The following is a 13178-nucleotide window of genomic DNA, read 5'->3' on the forward strand; positions in this document are numbered from 1 at the left end:
ACACATAAAAACATAAAAAAATAAACAGTTCTATAGCAACACGTGATGTACTTTTTATTTGGTCTCTTTATCGTGCGTTACAAGGCTTTACAATATCATGTACGTAGAAAAATAGCTGAAGATGCAAATGTCGTTACTTTCTTACGGTAACAGATTGCTTCAAAATGGCGTCTGCTACTTGGAATCAAGAAACAAAACACAGACTAAACGAAAAAATCACTTCAAATGTGAACGATATGGGCTCTCTCGTTCGCCAGATCACGAGAGGATCTAAGTCCACGGAGGTAAGATCTTGTACACGTTTTTGTTTCTCATATCGAATGTTATTTTTCCAATGCAACTTAAACAGCAATGCATTGCTGCAGTTCTCATCCTTGTCGTCTGGATCTGGATCTGGATGTAGTACATTGCAGTAGCCAATAATGGCTGTCGTCGCAATGGGCGAGAGAGCGCAGCGTGACGGAGTTTAAAAACTTTCTATACATGCATGCCCTTCCAGGTTGGTGGTGTCAACTGCTGGAATTTGGGCAGTGTTTAAAAGCAGGATAAAAACACCTGGCGGTGCGCCTATGGTGGTGGGGCCCTGCCAACACCTGATGTAAATGTGTTGGCAGTTGCTGAATGTACCACGGAGTCTTGTAGGCGGTTCCATTCAGTCGGCGTCCTGACAAAAAAAGAGTTTCTATACGGTTCAGATCGGCTATCCGGAATTTTGAAGGGTCTCGAGTTGTTGTAGACTCGCTTCTCAACGGGGTTTTCTGATGTGCACCCGTAAAACTTTGTTGATATAATTTTCCGCTTGGTCTTATCTGCGGGGGTGAGGAAACTTTCTGGGGGTATAGCTGGTACTTGTCCTCCCGTTATTTTATATAGCATTGTCAGGCGGAGTTGTTTGCGCCGATCTGCAAGTGTGGGTAGGTTTAGTCGCTGTAGCATTGCTGTGATGCAGCCAGGTTCTCTGGATCTGTAGTCTTTGCAGATGAATCTGGCTGCCTTGTGCTGTACCTTCTCGATTTTGTCGATGTCCTGTTTTAGATAAGGGTCCCACACAACTGCCCCATACTCAAGGGTCGATCGGACAAGAGTGACGTACGCCATGCGTCTGCACTCTTGCGGGCAGTTGTGCAGGTTTCTTCGTAGGAATCCGAGGACGGACCCTGCCTTGTTGCAGATGTTGCAGATGTGGGGTGACCATTTCAGGTCGGAGGATATTTGGATGCCGAGATAGGTACTCTGGCTGACGTGTTTAAGGATGGTATTGTCCAGTGTGTAGAAGTACTGGGATTTGGGTTTGGTGGATAAGATGTAGCATTTCTGCGCGTTGAATCTCATGCCCCATTGTTCTGCCCAGCACTCTAGGTTCTTAAGGTCTTTTTGAAGTTCGATGTGGTCCTGGAATGAGCGTATGTCACGGTAGAGTAGGCAGTCGTCTGCGAAGAGTCGTACGTTTGCCTTCACTTGATCGGGGAGGTCGTTTATGTGCACAAGGAAGAGAAGAGGTCCAAGGACCGTTCCCTGTGGGACTCCCGAAATGACTGGGACTTCGTCGCTTGCTTCTCCTTCCAGCACCACCTTCATCTTCCGCTTTGTCAGGAAATTGGAGAGCCAGGTGTGGATGGGTCCACGGACACCGTAGTGGTCCAGCTTGCCGAGCAGCTTGTGGTGGGGGACTGTGTCGAAGGCCTTACTGAAGTCCAAAATGGCAATGTCAGTTTGCCTTCCCTGGTCGTTTGAGTGGAGGAGGTCTTGCATAGTGGTAAGCAGTTGGGTCTCGCAGGAGTGTCCGGTTCTAAATCCATGGTTTCTGCTGGTAAGGATGTTGTGTTTCTCAAGGTGAGTGTGTAGGTGGCGGCAGATGATGTGTTCCAGCAACTTACAGGCTACCGAGGTTAGGGACACGGGGCGGTAGTTTTCTGCTTTGTTCTTGTCGCCTTTCTTGAACACGGAAGAGATGTTCGCTGAGCGCCAGTCAGATGGGACTTGGCCTGTGCTGACTGAAAGATTGAAGATCAGGGTGAGGGATGGGGCAATGGAATCTGCACATATCTTTAGTACTGTGTTGGGTATGTTGTCGGGGCCAGGGGCTTTGGAGGGGTTCAGGTTTCTTAAGAGTTTTGCCACTCCGTTTTCACTAATCAAGAGTTCATTTAGACTGGGATAGGGCTGGCCTTTCATCTGGGGGGGTGGTGAGCCGTCGTTTCGGGTAAAGACAGACTGGAACTGGTTTAGGAGGATCTTGGCTTTGGAGATGCTGTCACTGTATAGGGTGCTTCCGTTTTGTAGTGGTGCCACTCCTACGTTGTCCTGGCGACGGGCTTTCACATAGCGCCAAAAGGGTTTGGTGTTGTTTCCCTTCATCCCTTCAGTTATTACACTGTTCAAGTACTCCCATTCGGCGCGGCGTATTTCACGTCTACATTCTTTCTTGAAGAAGTTGTAGTTGTCCCAGTGTCTGGTCCGTTTGGCTTGTTTGTACAGTCTCCGTTTCTTCTTTAGGAGTTTCTTTATCTTCCTGTTGATCCAGGGTAGGCTGTTGTTTTTCCTTCGTAGGGTGGAGGGGACGTGCTTCTGCACAGCTGACGTGACTGAGTTCTTAAAAGTCATCCAGAGTGTTTCGATGTCAGCGTTTTCAGAGGCCAGTTGTTTCAGCTCCTCTGCGGTGCGGTCAAGCACACTGTTCATTTCGGCCCAGTCAGCTTTGGAGTACAGATAGGATCTTCTTGGTTTCTGTCTCACTCGTTGGGGATGGGTGTCAAGGTCGGTGATGATACATTCATGGTCAGATATGCCTGGGATGGACTGGGAGTTTCGGGTGAGGGTTGGGTTTGAGGTGAAGACTAGGTCAAGCAGACTGTCTTCTCTGGTGTTGTCATGATGGACCTGGGTGAGTGCGGCTGATGATGTGAGGTCTACAAGTGTCTGTTGGGCTTGTCGGTCAGGGGCACTTGGTGGTACTGTACCTGAGTTCCAGTCAATGTCTGGGCAATTAAAGTCGCCAGTCAGGACTGTGTGTTTTTGTTTCTTGCTTGTGTTGATCTTTTGTAGAGATTTATCTAGTTCTGTGAGGTCAGTGTCATTTCTGTGAGGCATGTAGAAACAGCCTATCAGGAGATCTTTATTTCTCTCTAAGTGGATTTGGGTCCAGATGAGTTCGCATTCTGTGTCCAGGTCTGGCTGGGCGGTAGAGACCAGGCTCTTGTGCACCAGGATGAAGACGCCTCCTCCTAGGGTGCTGCGGTCTTTCCTGTATGGTGTGTAATCTTCTGGGAACACTTCGCTGGACTTTATGTCCTGTTTCAGCCATGATTCTGTACCACATATAATGTCAGGCTTGGTATACTTGACCATTGCCAAGAACTCAGATCGTTTTTTGACTATGCTGCGGCAGTTCACAGTAAGTATCCTGAGGTTTTGGCGGGTTGTTTGTGGTAGGTCATGAAGGGAGCTACTTTTGGAATTTTGCTTTTCTTGTTGACTGCTGGGGGGTGGGGGGCTTCCTAGGTTGGGTGAGGTTTTGTCGGGGCCAGGGGATTTCTCATGGCTCAGTGGAGTCACTGATTTTGGGCTACTAGCCTTTAAGGGACTGAAGTTGCAGCTTGAGTTCAGGGAGTCAATGCTGGATTCTAGATTGAAGAGGGGGGTATAGATGTTGTGGGATTCGCATGAGAAGCTGTGGAATGTGAATGTGCTACAGTTTATGCTGTCACACTTGTAACAGATCCACTGCACACTGGGGCGGTTTAGTAGTTCGTAGTCGCTTGAGCACAGCTCGATGCACGACTTGTGGTGCCAAACACTACAGTTGTCGCAGGCCACTCCTGGGTCGCCCCAAGAAACCTTCCTCTCACATACTCCACATGGGAATATTTTCTGGTTTGGGGGACCTGGGTTGCAGTGCACGTCACCAGCAAGGAGGATCGAAAGGAGGAAAAGGGTACTTGCTTGCCGCTGTTGTTTACATTCCTTGAGTGCTTTCCGGAAGTTTCCGCTAGTCGTAAACACTCCTGGTGTACTTGCGACAGTCTGGCGGGGAAGTTCTGTGCCAATATGTAAGCAGAAAGTGGTGAGGAATAGGAGGAGGAAAGTCAGGGATGCCATTTCTAATGTTCTTAAGTCACATACCAAGATCGGAGAAGTTCGCAGAATCAGCGGTACAGGGTGAAAACGAAACCAAGATGGCGGTTTTACTTGCAGGATGAGTTTTCAGCCGATTTTGAGTCCCTCGCGTGGTCAGTGGTGTATCCTCACGCTGTTAGATGTTAACAATATACTTCACAGGGACCACGGGTAGGTTTGGATGTTGTATACCTCCCCTAGTTTTTTTCTTCTTCTTCTTCTTTCTTGGTATGGACTGGGTTCATCCGAACGTCTGTAGTCCAGCGGCGGAGTATTGAGTAATTGGTTACTGGTGGTGGGTGACCCAATAACTCCGAGAAGATGGTTAAAAGTATAAAACTATTTACACGAAGAGCTGCAGGGTTACTGTGTCAGCGAGGCAAGTCCGTGGGTACGACCCAGACCAGTTTGGAAGGACTCCAGTGAAGGAGCAACTGTGGTCTTAGGGTCGAGCTTGTTCCACTGACGCAGTGTTCGGGGGAAAAAGGAGTTGAAGAGAACAGGATGGGATGCCCTCTCCTGGAACAGTCTCTGGGCTCCTCTGGTGCGGCTGTCGCCAGAGGTGTAGAACTCGGCCTTGTTGATGTCGACTATGCCGTTGTTGATCTTGTAGAGCATAGTGAGGCGGTTGGCGAGTCTTCTGTCGGCGAGTGGTTCCCATTGGAGGGTCTTCAGCATGCTGGTCACACAGCCTGGGGTCCGATCGCTGTAGTTGTTGTGGACGTAACGGGCTGCTCTGCGTTGGACTTTTTCAAGCTCCGTGACGTCTTTCTGAGAGATCGGGTCCCAGACTGGCGAGGCGTAGTCAAGGACCGGTCTGACCATGGCCTTGTACGTAGCAGCTCTGACGGTGGTGGTGCACTCCCGGAAGTTCCGCCGCAAGAAGCCCACAGTTCTGTTGCCCTTTTTGACAGTCGCTTGCACATGGCTGCTCCAGGACAGGTCATCGGAGATTAAGACCCCTAGGTACTTGCTGGATGGTGTTGTTTCCAGAGTCTGTCCATGGAGGCTGTAGGAAGTTGGCAGGATGGGCTTCTTCTTGTTCGGGGCAATGCGGATGACGGTGCACTTGCTGGGGTTGAACTCCATCTGCCATGTTGATTCCCACTGTTCGAGGCTGGATAGGTCCTGTTGGAGCTGCAGACTGTCCGCTGGAGAGGATATACGTTTGAAGAGTAGGGAGTCGTCTGCAAAGAGTCTGCAGTAGACTACCAGTGTACCACTGTTGCTGTTGATCACTGCCTCAGAACTCTCTTGGTGCTGTCAGATGGGCATTCCGTTAATAAGTGTCACTCCTTGAATTGATTAAAGTGACTTCTCAGATATAATACAATAATAATGACTAGGATAGTGAGCTTTGAATTTACCACCGTTAAATTTTAAGATAACCTTGTTTATTTTGTTGATTTCAGTTGCTTGCCCAGGCGGCCAAAAACTTTGCATCCCAAGAACATCACATTCAGGGTTCATCTGAGGTGAGTTATGGACAGGTCTCTTTTTTCTGTACCATGTCATTTTCTCAACAAACAAATTAAATACAGTATGATTAAGTAACAGGTAACAGTCACAGTGACAGCAACAACAACAAAAATGACAACATACACATTTAAATCTTGTATATGGAATACATCATGATTAACAAAAAAACTTAATATCAACCATTGTGTGCAAGCACTGTATGATATCTTTCTGCCACAAAACATTGGACGTAAGTATTTTTTCAACCATAAAGTTTGAATGATAAAGGTAGAAGCTTGTTTCAAGATAGGCAATTTAAAACAATTTTGATGACTCACTTCTTGTAAGCAGAACTCTGCAAACTTTTTTCTACAAAAGTTCCATTCATGGTAGGGTTCTTGAAAGAAAGGCATAATTGGAATGTTAACGTTGTAACATCTTTTTTTTTCAGGCGGTAAAGAAAATGGATATTGTGCGATCGCAGCTTGAATTCCAGTAAGTTCAATGTTGTAGACTGCATACTTATAAAAACATGTGTGCACACATGTTTGTATCTATGTCTGTGTGTACACAGGCATGTGTTCATGAGACAAAGATCGAGAGAGAGAGACAGAGAGAGATCAGGCATGGGAATTGAACAAAGTAAAAAAGGCTGAAATTTTATAAGTAATAGCAATCGAAGACGCAAAGCGTCAAGTTGACGGCGCCATATTTTTTCGGCACAAGTAATTCGGTTCTTTCTTTAATCATGTCGGTTACAAATTTCTATTCTTGTAATTTTGTACGACTACATTGTTCACATGTTTCATTCCACTGCTACTTAACTTGTATTAAAGTTGTGTCTGTTTCGGGACAACAAATTACACTTGTCTGTGCAATGCTTACCATAATGTAATACCTTGCTGATTTTATTCTTCAGGGAAGCTGCCATCGAGAGAAGGTAAATTATCATTTGAATACTTTTGTCCAAAAATATCCATCTTTTTGTGGATAAAATTGATGGGTCTTATTTATACAGTGTATTGCAATTGTTGTTTTTGCTCCTTTGCTACCTCCCGCAGTGGGGCACTGCGGTTATGAAATTAAAGGCCCCTCCTGTTTTTGGAACCGCAGGAGCTTTCTAGTTTGCTGTTAGGTAGATTTTTGGTTCCTCTTTCCTGTCATGCTCTCTTTTTCTTCATGAATTCTTTTCTTTTTTCTGCCTTCTTGCTCATTCACCTGTATTTTTTCCAAAAATCTCTTCTCTTGCCGCTTGTCTCGCGATTCATGTATAGTTTAATCTGTTAGTGTTCTGATGTAAGTCCAGCAGTAGATAGGTTAAGCCTATTTTAACATACTGGAAACTGGTAATCTTCCAGTAGGTATTAATTTAGTTTTACTAAAGCCTGCTGGGACACAAGTAATGGGTTAGTGCATTTGTAAACAGGAATCGCTTGACAAGAGGCCCCCTTCATCCCCCCCTTCCTCGTCCTGATATGGCTCTGCGTAGTCGGCTGGACGTTAAGCAACAAATAAACAAACAAACAAATCCTTTGCTACCCTTTCCCCTATGTGTGTCAAATCAAAATGCATCAGAGCATTGCATTAATATATTCTCAAATTTACCAGTCAAAACTAGGGATGTTAAATCTTACATTTCACTGTAAAGATGCAAAGAAAGCTAGCAGAACCTGTGTTCGAAACAAAAAAAGCTTTGCATTCCAGATACATTAATGCTCTTTCTGATTGATCCTGCGCATTCTGAATAACAACCTTCAAAATGACTTTCAGCAAAATAATGTTTTTTTCTTTTTCTTCTTCAGTTTGATGCACCTGGATGAAGTTCAGGACCAACTGGCTACAATAAAGTGACTGAACCTGAATGTATACACTGACCAAAGTCAAAACTGCAAGTTCAAAGTAGTAATAAGCAAGAAAGCTGCAGGAACGTGCAATCAAGACTGTGATATTAATTCCAGTAAAATGTGTTCAGTTATCCTTTTTATATTTAGTCAAGTTTTGACTAAATATTTTAACATCGAGGGGGAATCGAAACGAGGGTCGTGGTGTATGTGCGTGTGTGTGTGCGTGTGTGTCTGTGTGTGTGTGTGTGTGTGTAGAGCGATTCAGACTAAACTACTGGACCGATCTTTATGAAATTTGACATGAGAGTTCCTGGGTATGAAATCCCCGAACGTTTTTTTCATTTTTTTGATAAATGTCTTTGATGACGTCATATCCGGCTTTTCGTGAAAGTTGAGGCGGCACTGTCACGCCCTCATTTTTCAACCAAATTGGTTGAAAGTTTGGTCAAGTACTCTTCGACGAAGCCCGGGGTTCGGTATTGCATTTCAGCTTGGTGGCTTAAAAATTAATTAATGACTTTGGTCATTAAAAATCGGAAAATTGTAAAAAAAAATAAAAATTTATAAAACGATCCAAATTTACGTTTATCTTATTTTCCATCATTTGCTGATTCCAAAAACATATAAATATGTTATATTCGGATTAAAAACAAGCTCTGAAAATTAAATATATAAAAATTATTATCAAATTTTTTTTTTCAAAATCAATTTAAAAACACTTTCATCTTATTCCTTGTCGGTTCCTGATTCCAAAAATATATAGATATGATATGTTTGGATTAAAAACACGCTCAGAAAGTTAAAACGAAGAGAGGTACAGAAAAGCGTGCTATCCTTCTCAGCGCAACGAATACCCCGCTCTTCTTGTCAATTCCACGTGCACTGCCTTTGCCACGGACGGTGGAGTGACGATGCTACGAGTATACGGTCTTGCTGCGTTGCGTTGCGTTCAGTTTCATTCTGTGAGTTCGACAGCTACTTGACTAAATATTGTATTTTCGCCTTACGCGACTTGTTATATTTAGTCAAGTTTTGACTAAATATTTTAACATCGAGGGGGAATCGAAACGAGGGTCGTGGTGTATGTGCGTGTGTGTGTGTGTGTGTGTGTGTGTGCGTGTGTGTGTGTGTAGAGCGATTCAGACTAAACTACTGGACCGATCTTTATGAAATTTGACATGAGAGTTCCTGGGTATGAAATCCCCGAACTTTTTTTTCATTTTTTTGATAAATGTCTTTGATGACGTCATATCCGGCTTTTCATGAAAGTTGAGGCGGCACTGTCACGCTCTCATTTTTCAACCAAATTGGTTGAAATTTTGGTCAAGTAATCTTCGACGAAGCCCGGGGTTCGGTATTGCATTTCAGCTTGGTGGCTTAAAAATTAATTAATGACTTTGGTCATTAAAAATCTGAAAATTGTAAAAAAAAAATAAAAATTTATAAAACGATCCCAATTTACGTTTATCTTATTCTCCATCATTTGCTGATTCCAAAAACATATAAATATGTTATATTCGGATTAAAAACATGCTCTGAAAATTAAATATATAAAAATTATTATCAAATTTTTTTTTTCGAAATCAATTTAAAAACACTTTTATCTTATTCCTTGTCGGTTCCTGATTCCAAAAATATATAGATATGATATGTTTGGATTAAAAACACGCTCAGAAAGTTAAAACGAAGAGAGGTACAGAAAAGCGTGCTATCCTTCTCAGCGCAACGAATACCCCGCTCTTCTTGTCAATTCCACGGGCACTGCCTTTGCCACGGGCGGTGGAGTGACGATGCTACGAGTATACGGTCTTGCTGCGTTGCGTTGCGTTGACTTTCATTCTGTGAGTTCGACAGCTACTTGACTAAATATTGTATTTTCGCCTTACGCGACTTGTTTTTTTATTATATAGATTCATTACATATAAGCGCTGAACAAAATCTTTCCGAGTGTGAAATGATTCTCGTTGTGATAGGTTGCTGCTTTGATGTGTTTTCGTACATGCATTTTGAGAAAGGGAGCGAGTGTGGGTGTATGATTTAGTCAATGTGTGCATGTTTATATAGATGTATGTGATTTTGAAAGAGGCAAACAGAGAATGTACACACAGATAAGATTAATTTTATTATTTGATGCCCGTGTATTCTGTACTGTGTACTCTCTTCAGTCTTCTTCCTGCATGTGTTGGTTGCACAAGTTTAGTATCCATTGTTCTTTTGTTATTGTTTTGCTGGTGGTGATGACTGATAATTAAATCATTGCACTTGAAATGACAGTGTTAGCATGTATGATGTTATGTCTATGTAAACAGCTGACGTGTTCATCACTGAGCAAACAAGCATGCTCACACACACACATTTGCACATGCACACATACATATAAAACTCAAACAAGGATTAAAGATCAGCATGTTCTACTGAGCAAATGAACCAAGTGACTGCAGAACAAAAGCTGCAAACACAAAATAAACTTAACAGTAACTGAAAAATGAAACGCAGCAAAGCGAACAATACAAGTGACGCAATGTACAGAAGTCTTTCACAGGTTTCGAGATATAACCACAAATGAGAGTGACCGTGGCTGTCAATGTCATGTTCTCCAGCTATCCAAAATGAGCCACAAAAAGTGCAACCCTGCCCAGACCTGGGAACCCCTGTTTTGCACTTTGAGTATTCTCAATCAAACTTGGTGTATTTTAAAAAAAATGAGCGTACTCCACACAGCGTTTGCACATCCATGATTAAAACATGCCTCTTGCGCGTCCGTCACACCGTTAATTAAGTTTACCTATACATTTAAAACAAATGCTTTTTTCAATTTTTACTGACACAAACTGTACCGTATTTGACGGACTACAAGCCGCGACTTTAAAAAAAAATCGCATTGCGGCTAAAAAAAGATGCGGCTAAAAAAAGATGCGGCTAAAACGTTACCTAAACTTGAATAGCATTCACCTAATGGAAGTCGCCGCGGATTTTCATTTCGCTCGATTTGCGATTACCGGTACTTTATTAGCTCTCTACTCAAGACTCGGCGCTTTTTTCTTTCTTTCGCGAATCTTCGTTTGTCAACAAGTCGTCGTGACAAGCGTACAGAGAAACACCGGATGTATCAGGATCTCGCGCGCGCGAGATTTCGTTTTTTTGTGTCTCGCGATAGTTGGAGGAGCGAGAGCCGCCATGTTGTGTTTTCGTCTGCTCGAAATGTGCTCAAAAGTCGTAAATCATCCCAAAAAAGCTTATTCCGGGCGGGACTAGATGTGAGTGTGTTGGTTACAAATTGTGTGTGTGTGATATTTTTCTTCAAACTTTTTCACTTTTCTCCTTTGTTTCACTTGTTTATTCTCGGAGCCGATTTCGCCAAATACCGTACTTTCGTTTGCCTGGTTGTTTTGATTGACTGACACGATCCGATTATATTTTTTTCGACGGCGGCTAATATAGTGACGTAATCATGTGCCAAAATACTGGATCGGCTTCAGGATGGGCTTGTGAAGAAAAGTAGTCTAGGAATTTTTCTCGTCGTATTTTTTTCCCACTGACTGTACTGAGCGTATTCTCGACAATCATGCGTACAAAATACGGCGAAATCGTATGGATTCCCAGGTCTGCCTGCCCAACAATAACACAGAAAAATGCACAGGTCATTTTGTTTTCAAACATTACAGTTCACTGCCTCTTTCATGCTTTCTGTTTTTCCTGACCAATACGTACTTTATCATAGCATCTCCCGGTCTTCAAACGTCATCAAACATCACACAAACAGTGAAAATTGGCTCTATAGAAAGTGAAACTTCGGCGCCGAAGAGAGACGTTACCCCCTAGGCCCCCACCCCCACGCATGGCTCCGTTTCAAGCTGGCCGACTTCATTCCCGTGTTCATTATGTTATTTGTTCTGTTACCCTTGTGACAAGAAACTAGCCAAGTTAAATTTACGTTTTGCTGCGAATAAAAAGTCATATTGATTTATTTTTGTTCAGGACAAATGTCCTATCACTTTAGCATTGTCCAGGACATTTGTCCTATGCTACCTCTCATGGATGTGAGCCCCTGGCTTCAATGGTTTACTCTAGGCTACAGTTAGCGTATTAGGTGCAACTGCTATCCGTCAAGTCTGCTCTAGCCAAGTTAAATTAAATTTACGTTTTGCTGCGAATAAAAAGTCATATTGATTTATTTTTGTTCAGGACAAATGTCCTATCACTTTAGCATTGTCCAGGACATTTGTCCTATGCTACCTCTCATGGATGTGAGCCCCTGGCTTCAATGGTTTACTCTAGGCTACAGTTAGCGTATTAGGTGCAACTGCTATCCGTCAAGTCTGCTCTAGTCGTATTGCGTACCTTTGGCTTTGAAAAAACTGCAGCAATTTTCTAAATCCAGAAGCCTACCATACTAGAAAAGAAGTATGTATCTACTATTACCAACAGTCGTCACGCTGTGATACCTATGCCCTTTGACCTTTCCTTGGGGGTATCCCATACTAATAATAGAATACGGGATTGTGGGAAAGCTGTTCAAGGGCACTCACTCACTATATTTGATTTTCAATACACGACTCAAAACCTTTGGGATAAATCAACAAGTCGCGTAAGGCGAAATTACTACATTTAGTCAAGCTGTGGAACTCGCAGAATGAAACTGAACGTAGTCAGCCGCAAGAGCAAAAGGCAGTGAAAGTGACGAGCCTGTTTGGCGCGGTAGCGATTGCGCTGTGCTTCATAGCACGCTTTACTCTACCTCTCTTCGTTTTAACTTTCTGAGCGTGTTTTTAATCCAAACATATCATCTATATATATATACGACTTGTGTCTGTCTGTGTGTGTGTCTGTGTATCTGTGTATTTGTGTATTCGCCATGCACGGCCAAAGTTCTCGATGGATCTGCTTCAAATTTGGTGGGCTTATTCAGAGAGACCCCGGACACAACCTCATCGATGAGATATTTCAACACGTGCTCTCAGCGCGCAGCGCTGAACCGATTTTGGTTCCACCTCAGCTATTTTGGTTCCACCTCAGCTACCCGGGCCCCCATACCGACACACCATAGCCGCTACACCACATCACAACGCCAAAGTTCTCGGTGGATCTTTTTCAAATTTGGACACCGTATTCAGCTACACCCCGGACACAATATCATCGATGAGATATTTCAACACGTGCTCTCAGCGCGCAGCGCTGAACTGATTTTGGTTTTTGTGTTCATTTCACCATTATAAGTAACTCTTCCTTATCTTCTCCAGTGTTTGGCGTTTATCTCCCTTCCTTCGTGTGGCTTTCCCGTTCAGTTGTAAGTTACTATTACTATTTTTAGAATGTCACTGCGCTGTCCACTGCGCTGTCCACAACGCTTCCCTTGCACCCGTAAGTTGTTCTTACTGTCAAAGTGAAAAGGTCGAATCAATTTATAGCCACGCGAAAAATACACTCTCACCTATCTCTATATATTTATAGATACAGATATGCATATATATATACGGCTTCTCTGTGTGTGTGTTTGTGTGTGTGTGTGGGCAAAAACCTGTGTATTGTAGAGTTCTGTTTGTGATGTGGTCTAGCGGCTTTTGTCTGTCTGTATGTTCTGGCATGTGAGAAGCCACAGCAGATAATATAGGGCTAAGAAATAAGCTCTAAAATTCTCAATCCCGTTTGACAGGACTTCGCCTTCAAAGGTGATTGTGGTGAACCGCCACGCTGTCTGTCTCTGTCTCGCGCCGTTCACCCCAAATTCCCGTTTCTGAGGTTCTATTTTTAGAATGTCAC

General features: G+C 43.3%; 1 protein-coding gene across 1 annotated transcript; it reads left to right on the top strand.

Annotated features, from left to right (window-relative positions):
* The first annotated feature begins 124 nt into the window (after positions 1-124).
* LOC138956377 (BLOC-1-related complex subunit 7-like) lies at positions 125-9686 on the top strand. Its single transcript, XM_070327748.1, has 5 exons — positions 125-284; positions 5529-5591; positions 6026-6069; positions 6494-6514; positions 7377-9686. The coding sequence occupies exons 1-5, from the start codon at positions 165-167 to the stop codon at positions 7423-7425; spliced, it is 297 nt and encodes a 98-aa protein (XP_070183849.1). The 5' UTR covers positions 125-164; the 3' UTR covers positions 7426-9686.
* Positions 9687-13178: the final 3492 nt, after the last annotated feature.

This window comes from Littorina saxatilis, unplaced genomic scaffold (assembly GCF_037325665.1).
Source record: "Littorina saxatilis isolate snail1 unplaced genomic scaffold, US_GU_Lsax_2.0 scaffold_585, whole genome shotgun sequence".
In the NCBI taxonomy this organism is placed as follows: Eukaryota; Metazoa; Mollusca; class Gastropoda; order Littorinimorpha; family Littorinidae; genus Littorina; species Littorina saxatilis.

Bases quoted from the DNA above. Each gene is read 5' to 3' on its own strand.
- LOC138956377 (XM_070327748.1), top strand. From the start codon at position 165: ATGGCGTCTGCTACTTGGAATCAAGAAACAAAACACAGACTAAACGAA. The intron at 285-5,528 runs GTAAGATCTTGT...TGTTGATTTCAG, and splicing joins GAGGATCTAAGTCCACGGAG to TTGCTTGCCCAGGCGGCCAA. The intron at 6,515-7,376 runs GTAAATTATCAT...TTTCTTCTTCAG, and splicing joins GAAGCTGCCATCGAGAGAAG to TTTGATGCACCTGGATGAAG.